General features: G+C 37.2%; 1 protein-coding gene across 2 annotated transcripts; it reads right to left on the bottom strand.

Moving 5' to 3' along the window:
* Positions 1-941: 941 nt before the first annotated feature.
* LOC128262090 (uncharacterized) lies at positions 942-10,598 on the bottom strand. Of its 2 annotated transcripts, none has more exons than XM_052996140.1 (6): positions 10,578-10,598; positions 3,933-4,771; positions 3,232-3,601; positions 2,276-2,872; positions 1,537-1,889; positions 942-1,359 (listed from the first exon to the last, which is right to left on the bottom strand). In XM_052996140.1, exons 2-6 carry the CDS (start codon positions 4,716-4,718, stop codon positions 1,135-1,137), a joined length of 2,331 nt encoding a protein of 776 aa, XP_052852100.1. In that variant the 5' UTR covers positions 4,719-4,771; positions 10,578-10,598; the 3' UTR covers positions 942-1,134. The 2 variants fall into 2 exon arrangements, with proteins under 2 accessions (XP_052852100.1, XP_052852099.1); XM_052996139.1 differs by lacking the exon at positions 10,578-10,598 and adding an exon at positions 10,404-10,570.
* Between the last annotated feature and the right edge of the window lie 11,016 nt (positions 10,599-21,614).

The raw sequence follows: 21,614 nt of genomic DNA, 5'->3' as shown, positions 1-21,614 counted from the left end.
GAAACTTTTCAATAGCAATGGGCTGTCAACGCCTGTGCGATTTGGTTTCAAACTGGAGTTTGGTTTTCGGGGAGAAGTTGTCTAAATGGACTAGACTGCAATTTAATCCGCCTTGACAAGTGTAGTCGCCCGTTGTTGTCTCCCTGAATTTTGGAGCTGCATTATAAAAACAGTATTTGTTTGTGAAACTACCCACCAAAAATTGTATTACACTACAAAAACCTTCTTGTGTGAATATTTCAATGATTTCACGAAACAACTATTTTGTTTGGTCCTATAATTGAATTTGCAAAATTCCTTATAGTCTTTTTTCCCGTGTCAGATACTTGAAAATAACCAAATAAAAAAATAAGAAAAATATATTTTAAATATTTTTGGCTAGCAAAAAATAAAAACAAATTTCCACAAAAATCTCAGAATAATGTAAATAAAATTAATGACAGTAAAGGACTCCCAGTTCTACTTTATTTTCAAAACTTTTTATTGTTTCAAGGATTTTTCACGATATTTATTTTCTGCTAGATGTGCACCTTTTTTTCCCAAGTGTACTGCAGTCAGCTGGGCACACACTTATATAGATAATAAACCCCGTAGCATTCAATGCACCACCGAATCGATAACAATGGACTGGTTAATTGAATTGCCCAAACCAAATGGTCTCGGTCTTTTGAATGCGTGGGCAGTGCTGACCAAGACCAAGGTTGTGTGGAATAATGTCCCGACTTTAATTGTATCTATTTCATTTGAATTTCGTTAGAGCATTGTCCACATCAGTTTATGGCTTTCGAAAGTACAAAACAAAGAGAGAATATGTTTTCTGGATTGTTTTAATGCTCCTGACAGGGTTAGCTGGTGAAAAGATAGAAAAGATTGATAGCTAGGTTGAACAAATGAATAAAATTAAGATTACCGAACCTTACCATTCTTCATATAAATGCTACTCACGTCTTAAACTTTATTCATTGCTAAAAATACAATTTTCACATACATAACAATAATTAAACAACTCTAATCACTAAACGACTTAAGCACTAAAAAAGATTTACATATATATATATAGCGAGCGAAAGAAAATAGAAGTGGAGTGAAATAAGAAAGAGATATAAATAATCATTAGGTACAAAATACATCACTCTAAGACTTGGGCTTTCGACTTCGCTTGGGTGTGGTTCTCAACGAACGCCTTGTACTGGTCACCGGAATATTGGTTGTTGCAGTACTTGTTTCTGGTGGTGCTGGAGATGTTGTGGGTGGCTCTGTGGTTGAACTGGTGGAAGTAGTGGAAGTGGTCCGCCTCCCAATTGGACGTTCCCGATAAACGCACATAATTTCATCAGCAGCATCGGGACAATCGATTTGCTAGAAGAAGTTAATCAAATAAATTTGTTTTTAAATTCTATTCTGTACCTAACATTTAAAAATAAAAATAAACTTAAAAAATAATGCAGGAATATACAAGCCATTTGCCTGGCGTTGTTATATAAATATTTTCTTTCAACTGTTTTAATTAATTTAAATTTTAAAGGACTTCCTTACCTTATCGCACAATTGACTGACTGTGATGCACTTGCCACTGACACAGCGAAGTTCATCAGGAGGACAACCACCTGGAGCTGTCACAACTTCAGTGGGCGTGGGCATTGTTGTGGGTGGCTTAATTGTGGTTGAAGTGGTGCTAGTGGTGCTAGTGGTGCTAGTGGTGCTGGTGGCTCTATCTCTTTCCCGCTGCTGTGTCAAAGCCGAGCTTGGAATCGCACTCGCCGTTCTGGCTGCCGGAGTTTTGGTTGGTGCCATGCTGAACTTAACAGATGTTCGATTTCGCTGCGAATATTTGAATTTTGTCTCGGAATCGCTGGTCATCATTATCTCCTTGCTGTCTCGAAAGTTCACTAAGAAAAAAAATTCAAAGTTTTGTTTTTATATAAGTGGTACAAAAAATAAAGTTAAAATATTTATACATTTTTAAATAGTTTTAATTCCAATTATTCTGCGTCAAAAGAATTTCTTATAATGAGTTAAATTAAATATTATATTGACTTTTATTTGTAAGTATTGTCTGAATAAAAATATTTGTAACTTTATTTGACATAATATTTGTAAAATACAATTTAAAGTTATTAAACAGACCAAGCCAATTGAGTTAAAGTACGTTTTTTATACAGAATCCCAAAAATTTGCTAAATTCCCCATCTTATTATTATGATACTGTTATACCTAATTGACAAATAGTTCAGCCACTATTTTGTTTATGTTTTTTGTGAAAATGTTAACTTACCAAAACCTTTGGGACCGCCAACGGGTTCCTCAGCACTCGAATTTACCAGGGGAGCTGGAGCAGCCACCTGATGTATCTGGAACTTGGTTTCTGTGCCCGCATCCTCATCGGTTGCGGCAGTGATATAGGTGTATAGCTTATCATTCGTCTCATTTGGTGATAGAAAACTGGCGTAGGAAAAGACCCTTGGAAAGGCATTCAGTTCGGCCTCATCGAAAGGCGCCAAGTCCCCCGATCCGTAGTCATCGCAGTCTTCCTCATCACTCCCATCGAAACAGTCAAAGTTCAGATCGCACCGCAAGTTTTCTGCGATGCATTTCTCATTCGAGCGACAGCGGAACTCGTCCTGTTCGCAAACCAGACATTGCTCATCCTCATCCTCGCCACCTAGGCAGTCCTTGATCTTATCACACTGCCAGTTTTGGGGAATGCAACTGCCATCATGGCATTGGAACTCATTTCCATAGCAATAATCCCGCCTCCTTGTTGGATCCTCGCATTTGTGGCTCTCATGGGTATCGGGATATAGGCTGCAATCGAAGAGTTCGCTTAGGACATCCGAGTTGGCAATCGCTATGGAACAGGACTCCAAAATGGCTAAAAAATTGAATAGAAAATAAACGAATAGGAAATTGATTAAACAAACACAATTTGCTATTGATTATAAATAGTAATCAGTAATATTAATAATAATAGAATATATATAAGGACTTAGTTTTTGGAACGTTTGCTATTTTATGTATAAAAAAATATGATATTTTACTGTTAATAAAACTAGATAGGCCGAAACTACAGGAGGTAACATTCCATCTATGAAATACCACAATTACTTTTAAAAATTAAGTGAGTTTTTGAAATGTTGTATTTTAAAGCGTAATTATTTGAAATTCACTTCTCTTGCATATATTTGCATAATTGGCATATTGATATAAGGTCCCAAACTAATTATGTCTTACCCTTGCAGATGCGACGGCAGGGCGGCAGCTGTCCGATGTGCAGGGGTCGACACTCTGGTTCCAGGGCGCCACAAACGAATTCCGCCGCCCTCGCCGAGCAGTTGGACCGGATGAGCTCCTCGTAGGCTGCCATGGATGCCGCATCCCGCGGCGCTGTTCCCTCTCGATTGGAGGTCAGATCGTAGTCGAGCACGCCCTGGCACATGGTCAGCATCGTCGACTGGCAGCCGCTGTTCGTCGTTGAGGGGGTGGTCAAGGTCATTGCCTGCGTGGGTCGTCCTCCGTTCGCCGAGGGGGGCGGTAGGGTGGGGGACACCCGAGTCAAAGGATGCTCATCGCCAGCAGGAGTCGCCTGGGGTTTGGGCAGTAACTGGAGGGACAGTGGAAAAAGGTGATAATTAGGTGACAAACACTTTCCAGATGTTACACAAAGTGTTTGGTTTGGGGATGAAAAATAAAATATGGAAAATATACTCAGAGTATCTTTACCAACCCAAAGTGCTCTAAAGAAAATAAAACCTGCAGACATTAAAGAGTATGATAAATTACAAGAACTAATTGAACTTTATATATCATTATCTAAGTGCTTTTTAATTAAACAGGAAAAATTTTATAATAAGTTTATTTATTATTTGTTTATTGAAATAAATAAATAGTGAAATAAAATAAATATTCTTATTTGAGCCTCTTCCATTACTCACATCTTTGAGCAACTGCAGCATTCTCTTGTCCTGTTCGATGGGCACACCGAAGCTGTTTTGATGTCCGGAGGTGAATCTAATACTATCCGCCGGCAGCAAGGTGTCATCGTAGTCGCCATCACCACCATCCTCTGGATCTCCGTCCTCGGCAAAATAAGTTTCAGGCAAATCCGTGTTTTCCTCACTCTCATCCACCGCTTTGAGTCGTGTGGTTTCCTGGGGTTCCCTTTCGGTGGTGCTGGTGATTTCCTCATCCCAAGCTTCATTGCTACTCGAACTCGTGGATGTCAAAGTTGCCTCATAGCGACGCTGTAGGAATTTAGCTCTAGCCACGCTGACATCGTGAAGCCATAAGCAGTAGGTGATCAGTCCGAAGAACAGCAAAACACTGGCCACAAAAATGATGGGCCATCGCAGATATTTCCACCTGCAGGCGCGTCGAGCATAGCCCAAAAGCATCCAGGGTGTTGGCTTCTCTGGGCTGTTCAACTTGCCATTCAGATAATAATTAGCCGTCAATGGATACTTATACCGACGAACTTGAAGTTCGGCCAGCGTTTCTGGACTTCCCAGCATTCCAATGTGGTATTTCTGAGTCTCGCTCCAGCACGATTCGCCGGAGGTGCGGGAGTAGTCACTGTGATCTCTCAGAGATCCCTCATTATCATCGTCGATCGTTTGCACCGTGATGTTGAGGCCATGGGGATATTTGGTGGGCTGACGTCTCAATCCGGTGACTGATGAGGTCTCATTCGCAATTACTTCCAGCTGCTTCTGTTCAGCCATTATTACCTGAGCTCACCTTTCGAATGGCCCCTCCAAATGTCAATTCCCAAATGCTGTAGGAAAAAAATAGGTAAAAATTTAACCAAAAATAAAATTGACTATTTTAAAAATTGTAAATTTCTGATGTAAGCAATAAATGTAATTGCTATTTTTCGGGTTAAATCCTAAGAATTTTTACCAATGGAAAGCTATCCGCATCGTATTATAAACATTTATTTAAATCTACAATTATATTTAATCTGAAAATGTTTATGTTGAGGAGTTAAACCGAAATTTTTTCCATTTTTTCTCAGTGTCCCTTTTGTATTTGCCACCGTTACATAACGCGCGGGTAATTTCTGTTGTCTAACCGATTTCCGAGACTCTTCGGCAGATTAGGGCTTTGCTCCTCTCTCCTGGAAAACACAGATTTCCGAAAGGCAATCGAATTGCAGATGAAAATGAAAGTGCCTGTCAATATGCATTTCGGCATTTCCACAATCTGTGGAAAGTTGTCACCCAACCCGAGAGATTGCCGATCTGCAATCTCCTGCTTCAATTAAGCTTCATTAATTCCCCTGAAAAAAAAAACAGCAGCATCTTCAGCGAATTAAGAAGCAGCTGGAGTTGGTGTAATTTGGTTTGGATTTCCCCAAGCCCATCAGCAGCGATAAATAATCTTATGGTCGTATATACGACGAGCATACGTACGAGAAGCCCCAAATGTATTGGCCAATAGTTTAGAAAAATTGAAATGCGAATTGCATTGGGCAAGAGATCGCCAGCAACAAGCCGGCAAGTGGCTGCTTCTGCTGCAGTAACTTCGCATAAAGTTGCAGACACACAAAAGCCAACTCAAAACATGTTAGTCGGAAAAACGAAGAGCAAGCGAAACAACCGAAACAACGGCAATAATAGTTGGAAATAAGCTGGCGAATCTGAATGACACGAAGAATAGATGCCCTGGGAGCGGTTATTATAAATGGGAATGAACTAATGCAAAGCTTGAAATCGGCAACAGGAAAATGTCAAATAAAATGGTATTTGCTTTGTTTATTTTTTGCGACAGATGTTTTACTCAATGGTAATTTTCATGAAATACACAAATTTATTTATCATGTTCACCAAACAATTGAGAAAAATTGAATACAACAGTTACAATTGTAACCTTGTTGAAAGCATATTTTAAAATTTGTATCAACTGCTTAGACGACTTATCGAATCAAATTAAATTTTAAATGGACTTCTACAACTTTTCCAAAGTTTATATCTTTGCTTTAAGCAGTTTATGAGAGAAGTTAATGGTCATATATTAATATTTCGTAGGAGGAACATTAAAGCAGCGCAATTCCTTTAAAAATGTATGGGTTCACGGCATATTTCATTGGAGTTACCTTACTTAAGACATCACTCGGTGTTATGTATTCGTGTTTCTACGACTTTATACCCTTTTTCCCTGAATTGGCGTTACGAGGGCGATGATCAAAAGGCGCCTGAGCTTGGCGGCCACAGTTGGCTGAGTGTCGAGTGCTGAAGTGTTTTGTTTTGTACATATTTTTTTGTTTTGGCTCAGACAACTCCAGTCGGGATTGCTCTTCTTGCTCCAACTGCTGCCCAACTGGTGCTAGTGACCTTTTCACTTTTGTTTTCGTTGCTGCCTGACTGCCTGTGCTTACTTACAGCGAAGTTGCAAAAAAAAAAACCATGTTGCTTAGTTTCCATGCTACCTCAAGTGTTGCGGCTTCTTGTTGGGAAGCTGAAGAGGCGGAGACTACGGCTAAATCTGCAGCAGACAGCAAAATATCCAATCCATAATGTGGCCATATATTTATTTTAGTTGTTAACACAGGTACACAAATTTGTATTTTTAGTCGACCCGACAATAATTAAAATAAAGTCTAATGATATGTGTAATCATAAATTTGTTAACCAGTTTTTTACGAGCATGTTTGTTTTTCAAATTCCCCTCATTAACAAGAACCTAATTCCACTGTAAAATCTTATAATCGTTTAATTACCAAGTTTGGTAATATTTTTTTTCAGTATATACAACTGCTCAACTGTTCGTTGTTCGATTAATGAGCTGCAGTCCGGCACTCAACTCTCGCCTCTGCAACTCCTCTCAAGTGTGCAAAATCTTTTCGTTTTTGTGGCCAGGTTATTAAGAGTTTTGCTGGCGGCTTTAAAGATTTGGCTAAGGTCAGTTGAATGCTAGCCAAGTAAGCAGTCGACAGAAAGGTCATAACAGCAATTGACGTAGTGCTGCGAAGAACCTTGTTTTAGGGTCGAGACTGAGACGTTGATGGGTGTAACCAAAGAGCACGATTACTGAAAATGTCTGCGGTTAATGTGGAGTAGGGAACGTCAATAACGACCGATGAGCATGTCAAGTTGTGTGGGAAATGGGGTAATCTAGGTACAAAGTGAGCACTTTTGGTGGTTAGCAGAACCGAGATCTCCTCTCAATTACAACCTCAGTTTTGTTTCTCGGTCACGCACCTATCTAGATCTTTGGCAACCTGTCTAATTAGTAACTGCATTCGATATCTGAGTGGCTCTATCTGCGACTGAAATGCACTTCCAGGCATTGTTCAATCGCTCGTTTGGCCAGCCATTAGAACACCTTTGGGCAATGGCATGCCTCAATGCCCAGTACTGTACTCGAGACCCCTCTCTAGTGCAATCTTCAATCGGTCGAACATATTTGGGTTGCCCAACACTATATAATTTTGTTGTTTAGTTTGAGTTGCTCCGATGTTGGCCATTTCACACGTTGAACGAGAACGAAACTAGTAAGTATTGCACTGAGAAAAACGGAACCACTTAGAATATATCAAAATATTATTTATTGAACATTTTAAAGCTTTTCAAAGTAACTAGCCATCTTTACTTTTTCCTATACTCTAAGTAGTTTGATGCATTGACATTTCATATTAGGACCAAAATTTAACTTTTGGTAAGAAACCAGATACTTATAATACAATATTTTGACCAATATTTACTATCATTAATTAAGACCCTCATAAATATAATTATTCCACTGTTTTTGTCCCAAATCAGAGTGGCTGTCCGAAGAAACGCATAAGAGATGATTGATGGCTTATTAAATTTATTTGCATACGAAAATATATGTCTTAATTAAATAAAAATATTTTTTCCAATTTTGTTAGCCTGAAATAGTTATGTATTTAAGTAAATTATGTAAGACCCCATTGTATTACTTTCCCATGAACCCAATAAAAAATCCCAAAAATTCAAAAAATCATTGCAAATAATTAATTTTACCGCTCTGAGCTTGCAAGAGTTTTGGATTGGGAAACCAGCTTTTTCCAAGTGCATGGCCCGCATTCCTGGTCAGGTAAATTGCATTGAAACATTGCAGCATCCACTGGCAAATGCCAGCTTATAAGTTAAGTCATTTTGTGACTTGGAGATCTGCAGCAGCAAAACAGCAAATGCAACTGCAACTGCACAGTTCAAAGTTATTTTGTACAAATAAATTGTTTATGCTTTTCGATATTATTTTGCCTCGGCCAGAGTACGTGTCATGCGATGTTTTTTTCCGTGCGAGGTGAGCTGGTGACTCTGACCAGTCCAAGTGCGATTGGAAGTCGGGGCCTGGGCAAGAATCTGTTTGTGTTTCTGTTTCTGAATCTGAATCTATATACGAAGCTGAGGCCAGCTGCCTTCCGAAGCAGTTAGCGGGTGGATTATGGCAGTTAGACATTGCGATTATGGCCTTACATGAGCATACAACTTGCTACAGTTCTACCAACTAAATTCTGAGTCATATTTGGCGGAGAATAGAAGATCAAGAGGAGTTGGGTGGCTATGAGGTTATGACAACCAGCGAACGGTCGTGTTTGGGTCGAGGTGGACTGGGCTGATTAGATAGATTCCACCGATTCTGTGAGATTAAGCCATCGATCATTTTTGACATTTTGCCAGATCGTGGGTGGATAAAGGCACGTCTGTAGTTTAATTGACTTTTGATTCATAGATGTAAACAATCGCCCGTTCTTTCAACTGGCTGCTCATTACCGCATAACCAACTTTAATTACTTTTGCATTGTATTACATTCTATGGCTCCTTTTGTTATGCGATCGCGAAAACTGATCAGTCATGGTTTCGCGAATTCTCATTTAATTTATTTACTACCACTTATTGATCATGATCATGGTATTTATTGACTTAACGTCTGATCCAAGAAAAATGTTTTATAGCGTTAATTAACCACTGTGTTAATACCTACTCTGTTCGTAATAGTCCTTGGTGTTCATACAATTTTTAGGTTTTGCAACATCTTGGGAAATATCGATCATTATACCTAGTTTACTACCGATATTAAATGTTTAGAAAAATTATCGTCAAAGTAAATAAAGATAATAAATGTTGTTAAAGGTATTTCTGACTTTAATGTTCTAAAAGTAAAAGTTTTTTGTTACAAATTAAAATTCTAAATCTTTATATTTCAAAACGAAATGGAGACGAGCTTTATATATTTTTCACATGGAAAAGATCTCGAATATTATAATTTTAAATTGTTTTAAGATAAATTAAAAAAAAAACTCTTCTTTTTATTCGATACAAAAATTAAAAAAAAAAACAAATCACAGAAAACCTCCTCCACCAAGATCATAATCATGTTTAATTTCCTAATGAAATGATGTCAGAAAGCTTCTCCCATCAACATTATGATAATTTGTTTGAAATAATATTTGAAAGGTTATTCTACCAACATAACATTAATCTTCAACTTCTTATGATCACTCAACCGGGGAATGATCTCAGAACAGCCTGCTGCCAACCATTATCAACTCTAAGCACCTCGAAAGAAGATCTTTGCAAAAGTCTTCGACTTGTCTTTTCCACTAATATCTCGTTGATATTTACGCACGTCTAAAAATCATCAATAATTGGATTTATTCTCTTTTGCTTTACGACATGAGCTGCATTTAAATCTTTATACTAAATCTGCTTGTCATCGGAGCAATTATTCCATCAATCAGGCCTACAAGAGATCTCAGCATCTGCACAATCATCAAACGCCAGACGGTGAGTTCTTCTTTGCACTTTGTCTATGTTCCACCTGTTTGCTCATTTGAATAAATTTGTAATTAATGCAGCTACCAGATTTTCGGATTTGTGTTTCACACCAGCAAACAGTCATTCGTTGATGATGATCGCAGCTCACACGAGAACCGCACTTTTGTCACTTTTCCACGCTTTTCGGATTCACTATGCGGTCGAGATTTTTTTTTTTATTATTGCAGGGCAACCGCGAATGTTTATGGATATGCGAATGTGAGTGCTCGACATTCATGTTATGTTAATCAATGTTGATTGCAACTTTATTTTTTCGCTTCCATTTTTTTTCTTAAATTAAAAGTGCAAACTTCAAAATTAATTAAAATGACTTTGGTTTGCTTTTCGCATGGCAATTTGGGCTTGTTGCACTGTAATTACTAGCGTCTTAATTTGCATAAAAATTTCGTTTGGCAAGTATTTGTCGGGCATTTTTCAGTACAGTAATAATTGTGGGAGGATTCTTTGTTTTTTATTAAGTTTTAATTGTTGCATGTTTTTAAGATTGGTCAAACACAGTCATTTATTGGGGTTGATCACACATCACTCAACCAATCACAAATAATTATACGCTTTGGCAATAATTGAGGAGCATATTTCCCCCAGAAGGAAAAACTCACGCTTTACACTTGCTGTGGATTTTTTGAAGATTTATTGAACCCGCTTTGTTTTTAGCCGCATCCGCGCGATCGGCTGCCAAAAAACCGACTGAAAGATACAACCTCGGCTGAAGAAGCCAAAAATCCAAAGCTTCTCTTTTCGATTCTTCTGAAAGAGTCCAACACGAAGCTCACCTCAGCTCGGCTTGGCTTTCGGTTTCGATTTGATTTCGCTTTCAAGCTCAAACCACGGATCGGGTCTCAAATCGCCGGCAATTCGAGTTTCTCTCTTAAAACCAGCTTTGAACACTCTTAAAGTGCATTTTACCTCTTGTTTTTCTTTGATTACTTGAAGTCATTGGTTCACTGTGTCGCCTGCTATTTTTTCTTTTATTTTTTTTTACGGCAGTGCAGCCAATACTTTAATGGCTCTTAGCAACGTGACGTTTAAGTTATGATGAGATTGTTGTGCCTGACTTTTATGTGGTCGTATGTGTGTATGTGTGCGGAATGAAGCGTGCCCAGCGGCTTTAAAGAATGTTTTAATGTTGGAGTTGTGACAAACAAAAAAATTGTCGTTACTGGCTGTCGGTCTTGTGTAGTTTTGGAGGGTTGAGGTTTCTGCAATTGGCTTATGGAAATTTCGCACATGTGGGTGACAACTTCGACTACGAAGTGGGTTAAGTGGAAACTGCAGATGAGTCATGGAATGCTAAAAAGGGAGAGACCTTAAAAAATCGCACACAGGATGCAATTAGATCCTAATTGGAAAACAATAAAATAGTATTTATCCTGAATAAATTTATTTGACTTTTGATGAAAATATTTGTATGGTTAAAACATAACATAACATAACATCGCCAAGGAAATGGCACAAATAGATAAAGCTGAGGTTTTTTTAGCAGTGTGAAACTGCTTAGAATTCCTTCAAAATACTTAAGGTCCTGGCTATAAATTAGACATTTGCCTAGGATTGCCATACCGATTGAAATATTCGCCAAAAGTTTTTATAAAATCTATCAATAAATCATTTTTATTCGTTCGCAATAATCCAAGTATATGACTTTACACTTTCTTTCCGGTCCCAAGGCCAAAGCCTGTAGACCATTGTCTTGAATCGGTATTGAAGGGGGTCCTGAGATCTTGGACCTCTTAAAGATGGAAATTTGATGGAGTTTGCGTCCGAAGTCCCATGTCAGGAGAAAAATCAAAGCTCCAAAAATTAAAAACAGCCACATTTGTTCTAGATTTCTTGCTGAAAGTAAGCTCAAAGTTGCAATTGAAATATAGTTGATTTATGAAGTTAACACCACCGCTTTTTTCACCGAACTGAGGCTTTAAGAAAATAGTGTGAGAAATATATTCTGTGTAAATGCATCAGTCTATTAATTGCCTTTATCTTTTGCAAGGGCTCAGAAAATAAAATCAAATTTATTTTACAGTCTTTCGCAAGGCAAAGATACTAAAAAAAATTTTTAAAAAAAGGTTAGAATATAGAAAATATATCTAGCTAACAAATATTGACCGATTTTTTGTTTAAGAAAAAAAAAAAAAAAAAAATCTATAAAAATCTAGTCATTGCCAAAAATTATTACTTTTTGAATTCAAAGGTAAAATAATATATTTTTCTGAGTACCCTTTGTTATAAGACACATTCATTGATAATCTTTGGCTTATTCCATTATTATAGGCTGCAAACAATTATTATTAAGATCATAAATACATTAATTTTAGGTATCTATAAAATTGAGAAGTGAGACACAGTGCTTTAATAATAGACTTCCTATTGTGAATATATCAGAGCAACTAACTACTAATTAGTTTTGTATTCTAATTACCCGCCAACTAGCTATTGACCTTCTTTGTGAATTTAATCCCAAAAGTTTAAAAAAAATATATACAAGATTTAAGCCATGCGTGTGCCGGGAAATGAGAAGTATAAAACAACGCGTTGCCCAATACACTTTGGCACACTGAAATAAAAACCACAAATCCTGTCGTCATACGTCACCCCCCACCCACTCCTAGTCAGCTGTTTAGAGCCTTGGCTGTTTGGACCCCACTCTATGTCCGCGGACAAGTGCGCTATAATTGGCCTGGCCCGAACGACTCCGTTGCCAATTGCAATTTTTTCAGAAAGACCACAACGCCTACACTTAAGAAAATGATTATTTTAAATTTGTATACAAGTATGTTAAAATATATATGACAACACACTTTTTTTCAAGAAATAATGTAATTTTTATTAATTTTCTTTCATTAAGAATGTTGTTAAATGTATATGAATAATGACAAACAAAACTAATAACAATATTTCTAAAGTATTAGTGAAATATTAAAAACTGATTTTCTTTTTGATTATACAACTTTTGATACTTCTGTCCTCAAGTTCCCAAATACTTTTTTCATTTAAAGGGATCTTAATAATATTTTTTTTTAAGAAGTTTTGTATTATAATAAACATAAATATATTCTATTATATATCTGAGATTAATTTTCTTATATAATACTCAAATGACAAAGATTATTTAAAAACTCGCTGTAATAACCCGATGGAAAGATAAGACAATTAAATATTAATGGTTTTTTTTCAATGCAACGAAATCGATACGCAGTTTTTATAGCCCAAGCGGGGCACAAGGTTAGTGGATTTGTGGACTTTCGGTGCGTTCGATTTCAATTTCGAATTCGTTTGGCAGTTTCTGTGTCGCGACTTGGTTTTGTTTTTGGCATCTGTGACTTAGGTTTTGGTTTTGGTTTCGGATTCGTTTAGTGTTTTCTCGCCGCTCTTTATGGTATTTTTGCAATTATGAATGGCCCAGGTCTCGGTCCGCATTCTAAATGTCAATGTTATTGCACCCGAACAGCTCGGGTGACTTTTTTGTTTGGCCCCCGTGCATCTATGCATCTGCGAGATATTTTCGTGTTTTCATTTCGCTTTTATTTCCATTTGGCGGTATCAATGGCAAAAGAGGCGGTGGTTGACTTTTGAGTGCTTGTGTGCAAGCTGATCGCATGTGGAATTTCCGCTATTCACGACGACCCACCTTAAAAGTCACAGACTCCAGTCCGACTGCGACTTTGATTTGGAATCAGAAATTATTTGAACTGCTGTACACTATCGAAAAGGTATAGTTCAGATGGAGAAAAAGTTTGATTTGCTTAAGAGAAAGGATTTAAATAAATATTTTCATTGATAAAATATTTTCAGTTTTAATTTGTAAGAAAAACTATTAATAAAATTCAAATATGTACATTCAGGAAAACTAAAAATTCATACTTAGAAAGTTAAATTAAAAAATAATATAAATTGGCGGTTTAAATAATTATTTTCTTATAGGAAAATTAGAAGCCAAAAAAAATTTAAGAATATGATGTGATATCAAATTTATATCCTATTGAATATAACTATTGTAATTTGAAGTTTCTAAAATATTTCCAATATTTGTTTACATATTAAAATGCAATACAATCAGTAGTTTAGCAATTTCAGATTTAAAAGGGTTTAATCATTCCCCGAATAATGATGTATTTTGCGTTTTTAAGAGTATTTCAACATTTGCTTTACGCCTTGGTTGCATGTTACGATAAATTTCATGCACTTTGAGTTGGGGGCCATAAATTGTACGTGGCTTGCCCATTGTGCGTTGGCTGCCACTGAGAAATCGAATCAATCATTTTGCGCACACGAAAACGGAACAGAATCGGAAAAAATGCAATTGTTCGCTGTGGGAAAGGGGGGATAGTCGGTATTATGACAGCGTTAACAAAGCGCGGCAAAATTTAAGTGTTTAATTAACACAGAAAAAGTTCAACAAACACACAAAAATAGAGAGGCTCGACAACTCGAAAATCGCTCATACGCTCCGTTGAACTTCAAGCGCTAAAACACGCACAGGGAAACTATAAAGTGAATTCAGTTTTTTTTGGTTGGTGAATGAATGTGAACACTCAGCTTCATGGTGTACCAAGCTCTTGATTAATTGTGCAATTGCAATTGAATTAAAAGCGTGTAAATAACTCGAGCAGTGAGGAAGAAATCAAGAGATATGTTAAAGGGGGGTGTGTGTTTGTTTTACCCCTCAAATCGCGTCACCTGATATGCAAAGTGGGAAAAAAGCGAAAAACAATTTCTCAAAGACGATCACTCGGGTTAAATTGAATTTATGGTAAATGCAAATGAGCGGGAAAAAAACTGATGCAAAAAATAAACATTGAATTGATCTGATGAATACGCAAAAAAGGAACATCAGATAAATGTATAAAAAAAAGTAGCAAAAAGAAACTTTGCTTGCTCTGCGCACACGAGCCAATTGCTCTCTGGCGATTACGATTAAACACGATTGTAAATACTGGCTCAAAATAAAAGCTCATAAACTGAAAACAACATGACAAGAAAAAGCAGCGAAATATATATAAGTCAAGCGGCTACTGCATCGAGGTCGAATCGCAGGCGACCCAGGAAAATCTTATCCGACTGCCCAGCCAGAGGACAAACTAAAAAGGAAAAAAAAACGGTGGAAATAAAAATGGTAATGGAAAGATTTGATGGGGCCACTCAATAAAAAATTTTCATCCAGCTTCCGTTGGAAACAGAAATAATACAAAATAAACTGTGTACAAATTGTACGGCGACAATCAAGGAAGTAAATTTAGAGCTTAAGCCATAACAGTAATAGCCTAAAGATAATAAAACAGTTGTGCAAAAATTTGTATGTTCGTAAAATACAAGAAAAGTTTATTAATAAGCAAAATGAAATTAATCAATCAAAATTGTTTTTAAATTTAGTAGAACACAGTCAAAAAAAATAGAAGTATGTAATCTACATTAAAAATTAGATTAAAAAAAAAAAAAAAGTGATTGTGACTGCATAAAAATCGTTATTATTACTTATTGAAAACAAAATTCCAAGATTTTCGGAAAAATTGGCTTAATTATAGGAACAATTGCCTTACATAATTTAGGAAAACATGACCTTAAGGAATTATTGCCTGAGTGTAGCTACTATTACCAATTAAAAATGAAAATGTCGTTCGATAAATATTTCCAGCATTTCGCGTCCAATTGAACTCGCAAACTGTTCACCAATGTGAGTAATGTCCAACATTGAAAACACCAACCACTCGAGAAGGGGGGCGGATAGAGTTGTAGCTACACCATAGCTCAACCGATCATATATAAGCACAAGCTTTGGTATGTGAACATTTAAAGCCCGGCAATCATCCGCATCCGAAGCACATACTCAGCACTCCACAGCCCACGACAATATTGAACGCACTTGAGTGCCCGTCCCGTTTCCGTGCCCTCCTCTCAGATTCCGCCTCCAACTATCCGGACTTCGAATCCAATTCCGTGCCTTACATTAATCCACCTGGAAAAAAGTCCGGTCACTAAATTTAATAACAACTTAAAAATACCCTATTCTTCAAATACAACTGATTTACATTTAGTAGGTTTGTGGTTAATCTTAATAATTAACAATTTATTGACATTTTAATAAAATCAAGGCAAATATATATTCTTTACTTAGAATTTTTTTTTTCATTTTCATATGTTGCTTTTTTTGTTAATACACATTTAGTATGTTAACAAATTTTAATAAACAAATAAAAGGGTTTTTAAATGATATGTTACTTAATTTTGAAATTGGCACCATCAATGATCTATCAGTTCTATCTATTAAATAAACATATATGCCTCAATTAAATGAATTATTAATAGTTAACGACATTTAAGGCAATGTTTCGTATACTTTACACAAATTTGTATACTTATTTAAATCAGAACTATGCTTTCATCAATATGAGGCACAACTTGTCTTTCGTTTAAGGAACTAAAATAATAAATATTTATTTTCTAACGATACTAATGTAATTTATCATAGTGTATTCTCAACTCTCAAACGATTCGCATTAAAACCGGCAGGTTTCTTACATGCCAATCGGGATTTTCTATATGTAGATATAAGTTCATTTGGCTTAAGTTTGTGGTCAAACGAGTTTAAATTTATTTATGATTGGATTTGATTTTATTTAATAAAGCAAGGCACAAAAAATGGAAACAAAATAAAAACTCCTAGGCGAAGTCAGCGGGCGGTGATCGTAATTGCTCGAGGAGTGCTGATCAATTGATGCGGGTGTTGAGAAGGTGGTGCGGGGAGCGGCATGCTGGCTAATACAGTTGTTAGACAAAGAAACATTTATTTGGTGCCCGACTTCCGCATTGAGATAAATACAAAAAATTACACGAATAAATTTAAAACAAAACAGAAGAGCAAAAAACTTACCACACGAAAACACGAACATTTTGGAGGTCTCTCCACTCCACGAGATCTAATGGTTTTGGCTCTTGGGATGCCCACTGAGGCTTCCCCATGCGAAAGTGTTCCATCTTTTCGAATCTCGAATCAAATGTCGATTGCTTTGACTTTTATTTTCATTTGCGTTTGACTCAGTGAGCTATTTGCTGTCGTAATGTGGTACTTTTGCCGTGTGACTCTGTAATTGCCCGCCCCATCCAGTGTGATTCGCACTAGAGAAGGTAGCGTGTCTTACAACGAAGTTGGAATTGGAAAATGCACTGTTAACTATTTAATATATTCTTAAATATTAACAAGTTGTATACACAACAAAAAAAAAAAAACAAATTTCATACCAGATCCCATGGAATTTTCCCTAAAATGGGTTTCTTAATGTGACAGATTTGTGCCAGTTATCATCTTGATGAACTCTTTCTTAAACAATGGCAACTGCCAGAATTGGAAAGCATAAAATTAATTAAAATCGGGGCATGAACCCAACTCTAATCGGTGATCACCTCACGTTGCCACCACAAATTGTGATCACCACTCGATGTGGGCTCGCAGTTTGTCAGCGATTTGCACAACGTGCACATGCCTTTTTGCCTGCAACATGAGCTCGTATCTACTATAATTTAGCGCTTGCCTTCTTGGCAATACCGGCATTGTGCGACTTGGGGACTTGGGTCCCCGGACTGTGTCTCAGTCTCAGTCCCAGTTCCAAAGACTCCTCCCCTGCCATCAGCACACCGGCCCTCCCCCGTCCTTCTACTCAACCCCTTTTATTTTTGGCTTCTGCGCTTTGTTTGGCAATTACAAAATTTGTAATTTCAGGTGCGATGCGCCGCGGGAATCTTAAAAACGAAGTCGTTGCTGTCAAGACGCTTGCGCAAACATAAAAAAGTGAAATAAAACTTGTTACAGCCCGATCTTGGGGTCTCTATTTTTATTTTTTCCCCTCATTGGCTATATGGTAATTGATGCAATCGTGCTAATCTTAACAAGAATGCCGCCGCGAGGCAAGAATGTTAAACTTTCCAGCTGAAAAATTATTGCCCTCCAAAATTGGACTGCAAAGTGGTTCAAAGAAATAAGTGTGCAAAATTGTTTCCATTTTTTTTTTATGGCTTTGTCTGGCACTCCTCGAAAAAATACTTATAGTTGTTCAATGCGGTAGCCATGTCACTTAAGGCCCTTCTGTTGGCTATCTATTCCGATCTGCATACAATGCCCATTGAGATAGTCAGGTATTAACTGCTTGGCTCACTTTAAATGGGGGATATAATGGCACAAAAAAATCATGATTTTGCGGTTTTCCAAAAGCCCAAAATCATCTTTCTCTATCTCCCAGTTTTTGGTTAGCATTGAATTGCTTGAATTGGCGGCTTTTTATCCACGGCGATGATGATGAGCGCTGTTTTGGTAGCCATGAAATTTGCATAGCAAACCTACTTCTCTTCGGACTCCTCCTCAATTGAAATCCGCCGCTTAAAAGGTTAAACTTAAATGGCATTTGGAAAATGCGATGACGCCAGAAAAAATTCAAGTCAAACAATTGAAGTCATTCAGAAACCGATACATGAAGTGGAATTGATTTCATCGTCGTTGTCTCTTTTTTTGGATTTAACATTTAGCCCAGATTGATGGGGGCGTGATAAACTATTTTGCATTTAAAGGTGAGGTCTGCTTTGATTTGTTTTTTTTTTTTTTTTGGTTATTTTACTTATGGGAAGCGACAAAAGGAGAAGATTGAATTAGGGTTGAGTTTTAGTTTTGGGCAAGGCTAGGCTAGGACCTTTGATGCGATAGCTTCTAAGATGACTACTACATATTTTAAACAAGTTTTTTGGAGCCATGGTAAATTAGGTAAATTACAACAGAAACTTGCTTAAGTTTAAAATTGTAGTCAAACAAATCTTAAGTTTGGCAATTGGAGACATATTTTTTTTATTTTTTAAGTAGACAAAGTTTGGGTTATGGAGTTAAAATACAATGTTTTTTACCAACTTTTACTTATTCATTTTTTTGATCTCCTGCCCTCATCTGATATCACTTAGCCCCAATAAATAAAAAAAAACAATCAATTTACCCAACGAACAATAATTAATTATTATTATCCATACCTTTCACACGACTCCTCCCAGGTCTTTAATCTCCAATCCCCAGATCGCCCACAGTCGACAACTCAACTCAACTCTTTAACCTTGCGGCAAATTTGGCACATGCCACCCAGGCCATGATTCCCCTTATATCATCATAAACAATCAGCCAGACGGTAGTTTGGAGTTCCGATTAGGTTGGTGGGCAACTCCCCTGCAGATCCATAAAAGCCTATCAGTTTCCGCTACTTTTTCCCATTCCCCGTTGGCAAGATTAATGAAAACATATGCAAAACAAATGCGAATGTACTAGCGAGCTTAGAGAGGGTAATACATTGGAAGGGAGGGGCTCGCCATCCTGATCCAAGTGACACAAATCGAGAGTGCACAGAGAGAAAATAGGCATAAGCTATTTTGTATAATAAAATTTTAGGAAAGACTTTTATGTTGGTTTTGCTCCTAAAACATTAACGATTGATAACTAATCCGTAAATAAAGAATTAATTTATTAGAACTATGTAACATATAACTAAATATCTCCTTTAATTTATTAAGATATTTTTAAAACTATTTACTATTTTCTCACTCTGTGGAGCTGCAGCACGTAATTGAACAAGCTCGATTGTCGCTGGAGTCTTGAGACTTGCTGGTGATTACTCCAAGTCAAAGTCAAGATATAGTGAGGGGATCCGAGGAGCTAGAGGTTGGGGGTGGAGTGGGGAGCGGTCTCCAAAGAGTGTGTTTGCATTCAGATTAGCATAAATTCAAGCTTGTCTCGGTTTGAATGTGTGAGGCAGACGCCGGCAGTTACTAATGAATACATTTGCATGGGCATGACTGTCTCTCGATGGAGTTGTGACCCCACTTTTAGCCCCTCTGAAAAGCAACTCTCTGTACTCTGAGCTAGGCTTTATCTTTTCTGAATTATAATTTTGTAGGTGAAAAATAGTTTATTTTTTAGAACGACCTACTCGTATTTATCCGACGCCGATTTAGCTTAAAGGTCAAAAGTAGGAGCTTCTAATTTAAAATCATTTTAAAAAAAATAGTTGAATCAATAATATTGATGTGTAACCCCCAAACAATAATTTACCCTAAACAACCAAGTTTTTAAGACAACTAAAATACCCAAACAAAAAATAAAATAAATAACTTTAAGCTTAGTATAAAAATTTTTAAGGTGTATTCTAAGACTTTGCAGAAGCAATAGTCTAAGTACACAAAAACTAGTTAAACCAAAATATGTTTAATAAGGATGGAAAATCTAATCAGTGAAAATAAAGTATTTTATATGAGAAAAACGTTTGCCTGCCAATGCTGTCAGCTCCGAGTTGGCTGCAAACTTTGTTACCATACCATAACTCACATATCGCTCAGTTCCCCAGCTAATTGTTTCGCATTCGTCTCGCTCAGCAAGTCACGAACCGCCGGCATTCCACAGAGCAGAGCATAGTAAAGCTGGGCAGATCGGATCAGATCGTAGCGAAGTGGAGTGGATTGGAGTGGAGCAATTATAAACAAATCAACGCAATGCACAAAAAGTGTTGTTTGGTCGTTGCACCCGAAAATGGAGACTCCACAGGCCGCTGCACTCGAGCAACGACTTCCGTGTTGCAAAAATGAGTTGCGGGAAAAGGAGTTTTGGAATGCGAAAAAGCAGACCGCGCGTCCTTCGGCGCCATTAAGCTGACAAATTGTTATCGTGGTCGTCGCCGGGTCCCCAAGTCGTAAATTAAGAGTCACTTGCTCAGCACAGATAGCACTGCCAGAGTGGCCGCTATTACACATCCACCAAAAACCGAGAGCCTTTCACCCACTTTCGGCCACCACAAGGCAATGCATCATGCACTTGTCAGAAAGTGAAAAAAATAACAAAATAACAGCAGCAAAGGAATGCAAAGTGGATGCTGAGATACTCTTTCGAAGAATGTTGACGTTGTATCTCATAAAAAGTCATATGGTAATTTGTGGTAATAAAAAAATAAATACAAATTTTAATTAGCAGGTACCTACCAATTTTTAAAGCCGTGACCTTTTCAATTAATTAAATCTTTCATTTGTCAGGGATGATAAAACATTGGTACCTAATTTTTAGAAATCTGTATTACCTTCATGTAAAAACTAAAAGACCCTCTGTCGGCGTGGATAAAATAAAGACAGAATGTGGTGTTGGGGGAGGAGAAAGCGACGGCACTGCTCCACTTTTGGCTGCGTTACGCAACCACCAAAGTCTGCGTCTTTCGACTCTGTCGCCTGTCTGCATCGCTGTTACAGTTACAAGGCACTCGAACAATGAGCACAAGAAAAAATGGTAATAATGAAAGAAGACTGAATCGCAGTCTCAGACTGAGTGGTTTCCCCCTCCGGATAACCCACTGAGTGACCCACAAGTGGACATCCCACGTTGTTGATTGGAGTTTCATTACCAACTCAGCTCTGGGTGAAATGCGTCCGAGAGATATAAATCAAATGGTCTGGGACAATACATCAAGTGGAGTAGCTACACGTTAAAAATCAGCACCCTAATAAAACTCAAAAATATTTTAGTCACGAAATCGGGGCCTTGCCTTCTTAGTACAATAGTATTTGCTTTTAAATATTACAAGAAAGACATACCCAATTCTGAAATTATAAATCACATTAATAGATATTAAATACAAAATAAATAGTCATTTAAATATTATTTGAATAATAATAGTTGTAATATTATTGGGACAAACCCTTTTTTCTCGAAGTGTATGACAATTCTCCTCTCTACCCTCGTAACTCCCAGCATCTTAAGTGCATCTCGCTCCAGTGTTTTCTTTCTTTATTTTTTTGGTTAGGACAAATGC

This window comes from Drosophila gunungcola, unplaced genomic scaffold, assembly GCF_025200985.1.
Source record: "Drosophila gunungcola strain Sukarami unplaced genomic scaffold, Dgunungcola_SK_2 000001F, whole genome shotgun sequence".
Lineage (NCBI taxonomy): Eukaryota > Metazoa > Arthropoda > Insecta > Diptera > Drosophilidae > Drosophila > Drosophila gunungcola.
The sequence above is the reverse complement of the archived record's forward strand: the minus strand, read 5'-3'. Positions and strand labels throughout refer to the sequence as shown.

Bases quoted from the DNA above. Each gene is read 5' to 3' on its own strand.
- LOC128262090 (XM_052996140.1), bottom strand. From the start codon at position 4,718: ATGGCTGAACAGAAGCAGCTGGAAGTAATTGCGAATGAGACCTCATCA. The intron at 3,602-3,932 runs GTGAGTAATGGA...CTGTCCCTCCAG, and splicing joins TGCTGCAGTTGCTCAAAGAT to TTACTGCCCAAACCCCAGGC. The intron at 1,890-2,275 runs GTAAGTTAACAT...TTTTTTTCTTAG, and splicing joins TGGCGGTCCCAAAGGTTTTG to TGAACTTTCGAGACAGCAAG.